Raw genomic sequence first — 11,161 nt, 5'->3', positions numbered from 1 at the left:
GTCGGCCAATGGCATAGCGAGGCACCATTCATCTCATGGGACGGAAAGATGGAAAGCCGGCGAGGTCGCCGCCGCCGCCAATTGTGAGTGTGGCACCGATGGTGGACGTGACGGACCGTCATTTCCGGTCTTTGATTCGCATCATGACCAAGCGGACTCTTCTCTACACGCCAATGTACCTCGCACGTCGGGTGGCGCTGCGCAAGCGGCATGAGGTGTCGCAGATGCTGCTCTTCCGTCCAGCCGAGCTGCCACTGGCCGTGCAACTCGGTGGAGACGACGTCAACCACATCATGAGCGCTGCACGGAAATGCCAAGACGCAGGTTTCAGTGAGATCAACTTGAACCTGGGGTGTCCAGCGGGGACCGCCCAGGAGCGCAACTTCGGCGCGACGTTGATGAAACCACCGCACAACAGAATCTCGGCGCTCGTCAAGACGATGACGTCGCAGCTAGATGTGCCCGTGTCGGTGAAGGTCCGCATTGGTGTCGATTCGTACGATGACTATCCGTTCTTCCGCAACTTTATCGAGCAATTGCATGTGGTCGGCGGGTGCAATCGTTTCGTGGTGCATGCACGCAAGGCGCTGCTGGACGGCATCAGCACGCGGCAAAATCGCGTGGACGAGCTCGTGCCGTTGCGCCACGACTGGGTCTATCGTCTCAAGCACGAGATGCCGCAGTTGCACATCGAGATCAACGGCGGGATCAAGTCTATCGATGACATGCACACGCATTTGGCCCACCCGTGTGGTTTGAACGGTATGTGATGCCGTGCGCCAGCCGCCACATCGTCGCGGGACGCATGACACTAAGTGGACGATTGTCCAGGTGTGATGATGGGTCGGTTGGCCCGCGACAACCCGTTTACGTTCACCGAGGTCGACTCCCGTTTGTTTGGCGATCGAAACGTGTGGAAGCGCATGTCGCCAGTTGAAGGTCGCATCGAGGTAAGCCATCGCCGAGATCACGCCATGGCTTGATCGAGCGCAGGTGCTTCGACAATACGCCGAGTACGCCGTCGCCGAGCAAGCACAAGGGGTGGAATCGCGACGGGAGATGCTCCTGCGCCCGACCAACCAAGTGTTTGAAGGGTGCCCGCTGGAAAAGCACGTGTTTGCGACGTTGCTCCGGGGGACACCAAAAGAGCACCGACCGCCCCTGTTTGGACACGAATTGCTTCAAGCTCTCGAGCGACTTCCCGCCGCCGTCGAAGCGGAACAGAAGAAGCGCAGGTTGCAGCACCAACCGCGGCAGAAAACGTCTTGGCAGGTTCCCGAGAAAAGTCGTCGGGCAGCGCCATTCGTAGCGCGGACTCAGCAACAGCCTCGCCATGCACGAGCGGCAGACTCGACAGCGCCACGACCAACAACGCAACGGCACAAGAGCGTGCGGATGCGGCAATCCAGAGCACGTTCGTAGACGATAGGCAAGAGATTGGTGCGAGGCGTACTACGACGCGGGGCATGCGACGATTCGAGCTCCGCTCTTTGCATCATGGACAACGACGATTGCGCCCCGTGGGCTGCTAACGCGTTCAAGGCAGTGTTGTGGTGTACAGGTTTTTCAGACTCGGGTGGTGTCAACTGCCCTGGGAGAAAATGACTTTGGTGAAATCGTGTCTGCATTTCGTTGCTGGGCATGCTCTCGACACGGGGGTTCGTCGCATCTATTACGACGACGACCCTCATGAGCATTCGCTTCGTTGACGCTGCCGCCGTCGTCGATGAAACACCACAGGAAGAAGAAGCAGCAGCAGCAGCAGGCGGGATTTACGACAAGTACAAGCTTGTGGCAAACACAACGTCCCGCTTGATGCTTTCCGACGCAATTTCCATCTTGCGGTATAGACGTGGGTCTCCAATCACGCGCGCGGCGTTGCGGACTTCGCGGCAGACTTCATCGAGCCGCGTCATGCACCGAACGATCGACCCTTCCGGGACATCCGTGAGTTGGCAGATCGACTGGAACGGCATTCCTCGACTCCATTCGTACACGACTTCCATCAGGCCAAAGTTGAGTGTCGACTTGACGTATTCGAGCGGGTCGATTTCCAACTGGGCTTCCAGTTGAATCAACCCGAGTGACGTGGCAATCGCTTGGACCTACCCGCCCTGGAGCGTCAGCATCTCTCGACCACCCCTGCACGACGTACCGTTTTCTGGGCGTCCATCAACCGCGGCGTCAAGGTCGTGGTGTGTTGGGTCTTTTCCTGGAAAATCAGCGCCGACAACACCGACACGATTTCTTCCGGTTCGAGTGACGCCAGCACGTTTTCAAAAATGATTTCGGTCAAAATCAATTCCTCGCACGTGTTGACTTCACATGCGACGCGCCCTTTGACCTACAAATCGAATGGAATCCGATCCCTGCCGCGCCGACAGTCGAGAGGACGCACCTGGACCGTGTTGTCTTTGGCAATGTACCCCAGCCGCGTCAGGACTTGAAGACGTTGTTGGAAATCGGGAAAGAGGGACAGGGAATGGTTGGACAGCGCCGCGGTCATGGCGGCCACATAATTGCGCAGCTTGGAGATCTAGAATTCGGTCCATAGATCGTTCTGGAACGAGACATTTGCTGCACCAACTTTGGCAAACTGCGCCAGGACGGGCAGCAAAAATGGAGAGTTGAAGCAAATGTTGTCCTGCATGCGCGAGTACGCGTTTTGGATGGTGTTGTATACTCCAACAGCGTCCAGGTCGTTCATTTTTAGATCGGCGCGGGGGTCGACGATGTACCTATGGAGTAAAGCATCGTCAACGGAGAACCAAGGTCGACGAGGAGGAAGGGGGGGCGGTGGTGGTACTTGATCTTGGGCTCGACGTCCATGAGCAGCTCAATCGCTCGAGACAGCACGGACACGTCGTTTGCTTCCAACAAGTTGCGGACTGCTGTGCTCCCTTTATCCTTCATACCGATCGTCGATCGTAAAAAAAAGAAACAACTCGACGAAAGGCGCAGTGTAACTCACCTGCGTGAGCAAGTCGACACAGGATTCAGGGAGCTCCAACACGACATAGTGTTTGCCGAGGAGCGACCCCACGTCGCCAACTTTGAGCCCCACAGGCTTCGACATGCCGCCTCCGAGGCTACCGCGAGTAAGTGGTTGGAATTCCAATCGCTTGGTCGGTGCCACGGGTGGGGAAAACGCCGGCGGACACAGCGCGAGCGCGACAAACGACTTGACTGTGCCTTTATTGACTTGTACCACACCGTTAGACGTGACGTGATGGGCGACGCACCTTGCAAGACAATTGCGACGGCGTCGGGCAAGTCGGCGGTCGATACGACAACGACGCGGCCGATGCAGAGCGCGGTCGCGGCGTACTTGGAGTTGAGAATCATCTGAACAAGGTGTTTTTCCATCATTTTGGACTCTTGCGACAGCTCGTAAAAGAGCTGCACTTGGTCCACATCCATGTGGCCGCCATGCGTTTGCTCCAATTCGTCTTCTAAGCGCGCTAGCATCTATCACGGTTGTCAACGTCGTTGGACCCGTGAACGCCGACGTGTGCGCACCCGTTTCGCTTTTTGAATCGCATGCGGAATGTTCTTGGACGCGAGCGCTTTTTGCGTGCGGAATTCACTGAACGACCGCTTGATCATGTCTTCCACAGTCATGTCCTCAACACGGAGCAAGTTGAGGATCATGTTGTACGTAAGTCGAAATTGACTCTCGAGTTTGGTCGGGAGGCCCAGCAGCATCGTTCGAAGCGACGTGGCGTCGGGCACGTCGCTACAACATCCATCGATCGGTCATTTCGTCCGATCGAGCGAATTGAAGACACGCACCCCCAGCACGCAATGATGACGGTCCCGATGGCGTCCAGGCCGCGGCGCCCAGCTCGTCCAGCCATCTGGGTGTACTCCCCAGGCAAGAGATCCCGAAATGTTTTTCCGTCGTGCTTGCGTGTGCCGTTAAACACGACCTAGTAGCGACGAGTCGTTTCAAGGGATCGGTCCATCCACAGTACCGTGCGCGCGGGCATGTTGACCCCCATGGCAAATGTTTCGGTCGAGAAGAGGACTTTGACCAGCCCGCGACCAAACAAGATCTCAACCATTTCCTTCAAAATGGGAAGCAATCCACCGTGGTGGACACCGATCCCTCGCACGAGCATGTCGCGCACTTGAAGCACTTGCGGCAACTTTTGGTCCGATCCCTACCCAACCCACTTGGTTGTGTGCCGCGCGTCGTTGTCGTCGCTGTACCTGCAAGCGACGGATGCTGGCGGCGCAAAACACGTGGATTTCCGAGCGTTCGGACGCCGAACTCAAGTCCATCTACACGACCTCGCCATTCGGGATGGAGCACGATCGAGTGGGATTACCCCTGCCAGTCGATTCGCCGATTCTTCACACAATCGTTTGCTGAATGCAAACACGACGACGGGCAGGAGGGTCTTTTCTTGAAGCAACCGGACGAGTTTTGTCCATTCGGCCTTGTCGCCGCCGCCGCGTCCGCTGTTTCCCGCCGCGCGAGGAGGCGGCGGCGGCTTGCCTTTGGCCTCTTTCGGTTTTGCCTTTTGGTTGGCGTACATGTGGCTGTTGGACAGAAATTGGTTGTTCGCGTCCACGATCGGGATGATCTCGCCGCCCGCTAAACATTGGCATCGTGAGAATATTCAAGTGGAGGCAGGAGGAAGGGTGGGGGGCACCGTAGAGATGGTGGCCGAGGGGCACCGGGCGCTTGAATGTCGAAATGACGTGGATCTTTTTTTGTTTGGTGCGGCCGATCCAGTCGGAGAATTCAAACGTGTTGGGGGTCGTCGCGGACAAAAATACCATCGACACGTGCTCGGGCAGCATGATGATCACCTTTCAAATACGGAACAGGGTGTTGTAAGCATGAAAGTAGTCTTTCATTCACGTGAGGAATGTCCCATGTCTCGACAAAAAACATTTCATCCAAACACAGTGCCGCACCAAACGGCGCTGCACATTACAAATCCAAAGCCGAACGCGTGAACGGGTTCGACCCGCTGCTCTCGTCCACAGCCCTCGCGGCATCGACGGATTATTCCACCATGGCACATGTTGAAACCCATCCACGTATCTGCATCCGCGGCGCACAAAAAACGATCTCTCACGGACGTACTTCTTCCCACACAACGCCTCGTTCCGAGTCGTTGAGGTAGTGGATTTCGTCAAAGACGACCCACTCAATGTCTCGAATCACGTCCGCCCCTCGATACAGCATCGATCTGTAGGCCGCGCGCAGTGAAATAATCCGTAAAACATGACGTGTACCGCAAAATCTCGGTCGTCATGACAAGGCAGCTCGCTTCCGGGTTGATCGAGACGTCGCCCGTGATCAACCCGACGTTATCCTGGCCAAACTTGGTTCGAAAGTCGCGGTACTTTTGATTTGACAGCGCCTTGATCGGTGACGTGTAGATCGTGCGCGTCATGTGCTTTTGGGACATGGCAATCGCGTACTCGGCGACAACCTGTGCCACGACATGGGACGACCGGATCGCTTTTGTGCGCAAGAAGGGGGGGATGGGTACCGTTTTCCCGGCCGACGTGTGGGCAGCGATGAAGACACACTCGTGGTTTTCCAAATGCACGATCGCTTGCTTTTGGAACGAATCCAATTCAAACGGAAACGTGATCGCCATGTCTGGGATTGTCGCGTAAAAATTGGACACGTCGATTTCGGCCACACTCGCCCACTCCAACGAGGACGACGACGTCGTCGTCGTGTTCGCTTTGTTTCCACATGACGCGATGTCGTCCATCCACCATGCTTCGTCGTCATCCAAGTCGCTCGCACGATCGCCGCGTGGCGAGTCATCGCGACTGGTTTGCTTTTTCGCAGTCGGGACCACTTCGTTCGGCGAGTCTGTCGCTGGTGGCTGGTCGTCTTCGTCGTCCCATTCCAAGTCGTCGTCGTCTTCGCCAAGGAGACTTTGCACAGACAACGCCGGGTTGGCCGCCGCGTCCATGGCTAAGAAATCAACATGACACATGCTGGAACCGCGTGCGCACTGTATACCGCGTAATGCTTTGGCATCGGCAATCTCACGAGTGAGCGCATGCATCGAGTCGGCATCTGCAATGACGTCATAGTATGGCCGCAAGAGCGTCGATGGATTCACGCCGACAGTGTCTCGAGCAATCGGCTAGAAAGGAAGGGCTGTAAAAAAACGGGTCGAAACGAGTGGGGGGGGGTTGGGTCACCTCGGCGGCAGTGGAGGCCGGCGAGACACTGGAATGGCGCAAAATGTCGGTTCGGGTCAAGCCGTTGCCAAGGCCAGGGGCAGGAACGAGGAACGCATCCAACTGCAATCGTCGCCCATGAACATTGACAAGGAAATGGATGGCATGTGAACTTACGTGGGCATCCCAGTCGGCGGCGATCGCCAGAGTCGCCGCCGAGTCGGTCGAGCGCACTTTCACAGTTGGAGCAGACACACCGGTGGTGTCGCTAACGGATGACGACTGAACCAGGGATTCTCCACCTGGAGTAAACGGCGTGTTGCCGATTTTGCCACGTGCATAATCCTGGAGTTGCGTGGGTTTGCGCAACATGAGGTTGGACGTTTCCGCCATCGACTGGCCGTCGGCATCGACGGATGCAAATTCGTACGTGAGGGACATGGCATTCATAACCTACAAAACGCCAGTTATACTAGCCTCGTCAAATGCATGGAGGCAGACCATGGATGACTTGACGGCCTTGATGTCGACGGGATTTGTCGACACTTGGACTTCCACCAGTGTTCGACTGGGTTCTCCTTGCCAGAGAAAGGCGGAACCTTCGTCCAAGACAGCATGTGCAAGCAAGCTTTCGACAGAGACATCGTCAACCTACTTACATACCATAAGCATGCACTGCGACAAGGAGAGATTGGGACTGCACCTGAGGCGGTGGCAGCAGCGGCAGTGGGAGGCACACAGGGTGCGCAGGCTTGCCATGGGGCGTCAAGAGAGGTTCTTGAAAAGTGTATCCACTAAGGTGCTGGACGTAAGACGACGGCGGAAGGACGCCGCTCTCGCGCTCGTGCGCGAGCAATTGGTCGAGTTCATCGAGCAAGTCCATCGGGGAGTGCGCACCACAAGCAATGAACGTGAATGCAGTGATTTTATTCAGTCATTTAAAATTCATTTGAACTAGATATCGATGAATATTATTTTCTTGCCGAAGCGCGCGGAAACAACAACTCGCAAGACGAACGCCGCACGAAGCGCAAGGTTGTTGGCTGATCATGCGTGAGGAAGGGGAGGGCACGCGACGAGCCTGTGAGTATGGACATAGGACTGTTCTACTCACTTGCTGCACGCAGCCTTCAGAACGGCCAAGGTGAACGTGCATCGGTGATGCTGACAATGCGACCCAATTCACGCCAACATGAGCCGAGTACGAACCTCGCAAGTGCAAAGCATCCCATGAGTCACAGAAGACCGGACATTGATAACAACAAACTGGCACGGGGCATGGAGCCCTACACGGCTCGTCCTTTCATGTGCTCGACTACTTCGGCATCGAAACTGCCGCCGCGCGTGGACTGAAGCATCGCAATATCGTCGCTGATGAACGACGCGACAAACATCGATTCCGTGTGGCTACCTGGAATACCTACATAACCGTTCACGGTAGGAACTCCAAGGCCAGGATCGAACGCATCCGATTGTGTTCGACGATACCTGGAGCAGGAGTTGGCTTCGTGGAAGCACTGTGCATGTACGCTGTCGATGAAGTGAGGTGCATGCCGGTTTTGTTGGCCTTGGCGAAGTTTGGGATTAGAGGTGGTTTTCCCTTGGTACCCATGATGACAAAGTCGTCCGAGTCTGAGCTGCCAACAACATGTTCGATTGGAGTTTGGTGAATGCTCGTGTCGGAGTTCTTTGGACACTTTGGCGCAGAAGAGGACGACAGTGTGGGGTACAAGGGCGGCGCGACTTGATGGTCTGGCAGGGTGGCCACGTGTGGAGGTGCTGCATCCTGACATTGGGCACCTTCGAGCAAAGCGCGGTCGAGCCGCATCTGGGTTTTCTTGCGTCTGTTTTCAAGGCGCACACGGCGAATGCAAATGCACGCGAGGATCCCGAGAATGACAGCGCCGACTGCAATGGCGACAATGGCCCCGACAGCGAGCGGCGGCGACTCTTCCTCGAGCTTGCGTACGGTAGCACGGCGGAATACGCGTTGTCTCCTTGGTATCCTTGCAACATTCACGTCATCTATTGTCATGTGATGGTGGCGGCGGAGTGCCGTGGATTTCGATCTGACCAGGCGCCGGGATGGACGCGCACGGGCACGTTGACTTGGGTTCAGTATGGACGCCAGTTCGGCCGTTCGAAACGTGTTTGGAACGCTAGGTTTCAAACGACATGGGTATAAAATGAGTTGTGAATTACCAGGCTCGGAAATGTTTGGAACGTGATGGAAACAAGGGGTGAGCAACACACCACAAAAGACACGTCGCATTCCCCAACTTGGACGACGACGATGGCCGACGCCGTTCGATCTCGCAATGCTGGAAGTAGCGCCGTCATCACTGCTTCGGTTGTTGTGCCCACGTATAAAGAATGCGCGAACCTGAAGGAATTGGTGACCCGTGTCTTCGCTGCGCTTGGGTCGCGCGCGTCGTCGACAGAAATCATCGTGGTCGACGACAACTCGAACGATGGGTCTGCAGACGTGATCAAAGCACTCGCAGCGACCGGGTTAAACGTGCGCATCATCGTGCGAACAACTGATCGTGGACTTAGCAGTGCGGTCCTGCGTGGCTTTGAAGAAGCCAAGGGCGATCTCCTTCTGTGCATGGACGCAGACTTGCAACATCCCCCCGAGAGTGTTCCCCATCTTCTCGACGCAATCGACCCCGCCAAGGGATCCGATGCGGAATTTGTCATTGGCACGCGGTACGGTGGTGATCGATTTTCTGTCGACAAGGATTGGCCGTTGTACCGCCAAGTCATTTCCAGCGGCGCTCGCATGCTCGCCCGACCGCTCAGCGGCCTGTCTGATCCCATGACGGGGTTCTTTGGTGTGCCTGCCAAGGTGCTTCAACGTGCTCGCAAGAGTGAAGTGAACTCGGTTGGGTTCAAAATCGCATTGGAGCTCTTTGTCAAGTGCCGCGTCAAGAAGCACGCCGAAGTGCCCATCAACTTTGGCGTCCGCGTGCACGGGGAAAGCAAGTTGTCGGGCAAAGTGATTGTGCTTTATTTGCAGCACTTGTTCGACCTGTACAACTTTGCGTACCCGTCGCTCTTGTGGTGCATCTTTCTCCTTCTCTTCACGCTCGCCCTTATCACATTCTTGTGAGCCAAAGTACATTCATCATACACTTTGCTTTTCGTTGATTTTCCAGTCGACCGCACACAAGATTCGGGTTGAAGACATTTGTGGCACAATGAACGCTGATCGCCGGACACGCTGCATGTGTTCGCACAGCTAAAGGTTATGCAGCGCACTGCCTTTTCCTTTTCCCATGCGAAGCAAACAACACAGGTCGATTGAAATGATTTTCGTGTGCTCGCATTCTCGACACAGTGCAAACTACCGGGAACGATGCTGACGGGTCTTCGTGATGAGCCGAATTTCAGCTTCTCAAACTTGAGTACAAATATTTCGCACAATTTTTACAAGCACACGAATGGACGTATATGTTGAAATTCCTCGAGACGCGCTCAACACGATGAGTTGGCCACGTATCCATTTCAACAGTTCCAAGACGAGCAAAAAAATGTTGACAGTGGTGGGCATGAACCAGGGGCCGTTTACACAAGGACGGAGCAAGTTCTTGTTGACATGGGTGGGATACATCATGAATCGATGCAGCTCGTTGAGCTATACTGACGAATCCTTTCTAAACGTTAAAACATAATACGTCAGTGATGTGAATGATTGTCGATTTGACTCCTTTGTACTGGTATCCTGTATCTTGTCATGAAAACGAAGTCACAACGTTTTCATTTGTTTGAGTTCACGTGTTTATGTACCATCAAGGTCATCCTGTCAATGTTGATCATTCCAGGATATGATCCGACCGCCGCCAACGATTGCCACGGTCGAGTTCGACAGGATCTGTGGGTTCGTCAAGCAGAGTCCTCTTAATCCAGGAAGCTCCGATGCGCACGACGTAGTATATTCAAGAGTGAATTATGTGGTTTTATCTATTGTCCCTCCACTATTGAGATCTTCTCCAAAAGAAATGGAACCGTATGTAATCGCCGAGATGGCAGTGTCGGTGGAGAGCCACCTCCAACACCCCCCTGTGGCGATGCACCGCGCTGTCTTGAGGCGGCTGCCTTTTCTTGTGGACAAAACATGGACGAAACCGATCCAAGTTCTGCGACAAGTGACTCCAGCGATGAAGAATCGGGCGAAGTGGACTTCGACCCCAATGGCCTCGAAGCTGTCTCTGGCGGCTACCACCAAGTGCATGCGGTGAACGTGGTCGACGACACACCTCAGTCGTTCAAGGATATTGAAGCAAGTCCGAACAAGGCCAAGTGGCTCGAAGCAACTCAAGACGAGTACGACTCATTGGTCAACAACGGCACCTGGACTCTGACAGATCTGCCGCCTGATCGCAAGGCGTTGGAGTGCAAGTTGATTTGGCGTACCAAGTTCGACGCAATGGGCCAGTTCACCAAGTAAAGGCTCGTTTGGTCATCAAGGGATTCCTCCAGCGCGATGGCCACGACTACATGGAAATCCTTGCACCTGTACTGTGACTAAACACACTGCGTCTGGTGCTTTTTCTGGTTGCACGTCACGCGTGGACGGTGCGGCAAATGGACGTCAAGACTGCATCCCTCAACGGTGCGATGGACGAAGACACCGAAATTTACATGAAGCAGCCACCCAACTTTGTCATACCTGGCCAAGAAAACAAAGTGTGCAAGTTGATCAAGGCCATCTATGGACTCAACCAAGCTCCTAGATGCTGGTACCTCACGTTGCACAAGTTCCCGGTGGACCTTGGATTCGTTCGTTGCGTCAAGGAAGTCTGCCTCTTTGTCAAGTGAGTGGGAGATTCTGTGGTGCTCTTGACAGTTTACGTCGACGACATCACCGTGACTGGCAACGACGAAGTCCAAATTGAGAAAGCCTGCGACGCACTCAAGAACACGTTCAAGATGACAGACCTTGGTCTCCTTAAGTCCATCCTCGTCATCCAAGTCCAAGTCAAGAACAAAGTCGTCA

At 55.0% G+C, this 11,161-nt stretch overlaps 5 protein-coding genes across 7 annotated transcripts; 3 read left to right on the top strand and 2 right to left on the bottom strand.

The window, feature by feature from the left end:
• Positions 1-36: 36 nt before the first annotated feature.
• H310_14726 (hypothetical protein) lies at positions 37-2,153 on the top strand. The gene is made up of 3 exons (XM_008882649.1): positions 37-762; positions 832-950; positions 994-2,153. Exons 1-3 carry the CDS (start codon positions 99-101, stop codon positions 1,420-1,422), a joined length of 1,212 nt encoding a protein of 403 aa, XP_008880871.1. The 5' UTR covers positions 37-98; the 3' UTR covers positions 1,423-2,153.
• H310_14725 (hypothetical protein) lies at positions 1,589-7,076 on the bottom strand. 3 transcript variants are annotated; one of them, XM_008882646.1, is made up of 21 exons: positions 6,866-7,076; positions 6,664-6,813; positions 6,340-6,615; positions 6,184-6,285; positions 5,999-6,125; positions 5,511-5,950; positions 5,251-5,450; positions 5,099-5,204; positions 4,659-4,818; positions 4,332-4,600; positions 4,213-4,284; positions 3,975-4,163; positions 3,793-3,929; positions 3,520-3,736; positions 3,243-3,468; positions 2,972-3,201; positions 2,807-2,907; positions 2,588-2,738; positions 2,399-2,536; positions 2,156-2,344; positions 1,589-2,105 (listed from the first exon to the last, which is right to left on the bottom strand). In XM_008882646.1, the coding sequence occupies exons 1-21, from the start codon at positions 7,043-7,045 to the stop codon at positions 1,773-1,775; spliced, it is 3,993 nt and encodes a 1,330-aa protein (XP_008880868.1). In that variant the 5' UTR covers positions 7,046-7,076; the 3' UTR covers positions 1,589-1,772. The 3 variants fall into 3 exon arrangements, with proteins under 3 accessions (XP_008880868.1, XP_008880869.1, XP_008880870.1); XM_008882647.1 differs by lacking the exons at positions 1,589-2,105; positions 2,156-2,344; positions 2,399-2,536 and having other exon boundaries at positions 2,537-2,738; XM_008882648.1 differs by lacking the exons at positions 1,589-2,105; positions 2,156-2,344; positions 2,399-2,536 and having other exon boundaries at positions 2,537-2,907.
• On the bottom strand, positions 7,076-8,266 carry H310_14724 (hypothetical protein). Its single transcript, XM_008882645.1, has 2 exons — positions 7,651-8,266; positions 7,076-7,582 (listed from the first exon to the last, which is right to left on the bottom strand). Exons 1-2 carry the CDS (start codon positions 8,195-8,197, stop codon positions 7,449-7,451), a joined length of 681 nt encoding a protein of 226 aa, XP_008880867.1. The 5' UTR covers positions 8,198-8,266; the 3' UTR covers positions 7,076-7,448.
• A 104-nt stretch (positions 8,267-8,370) lies between these two features.
• Positions 8,371-9,312, top strand: H310_14723 (hypothetical protein). The gene has a single exon (XM_008882644.1). The coding sequence runs from the start codon at positions 8,390-8,392 to the stop codon at positions 9,272-9,274; it is 885 nt and encodes a 294-aa protein (XP_008880866.1). The 5' UTR covers positions 8,371-8,389; the 3' UTR covers positions 9,275-9,312.
• Positions 9,313-10,279: 967 nt separating this feature from the next.
• Positions 10,280-10,612, top strand: H310_14722 (hypothetical protein; the record flags this gene model as incomplete). Its single annotated transcript, XM_008882643.1, has 1 exon — positions 10,280-10,612. One exon carries the CDS (start codon positions 10,280-10,282, stop codon positions 10,610-10,612), a length of 333 nt encoding a protein of 110 aa, XP_008880865.1.
• Between the last annotated feature and the right edge of the window lie 549 nt (positions 10,613-11,161).

This window comes from Aphanomyces invadans (assembly GCF_000520115.1).
Source record: "Aphanomyces invadans strain NJM9701 unplaced genomic scaffold supercont1.83, whole genome shotgun sequence".
Lineage (NCBI taxonomy): Eukaryota > Oomycota > Saprolegniomycetes > Saprolegniales > Verrucalvaceae > Aphanomyces > Aphanomyces invadans.
This window is presented reverse-complemented; position numbering and strand designations above follow the sequence as displayed.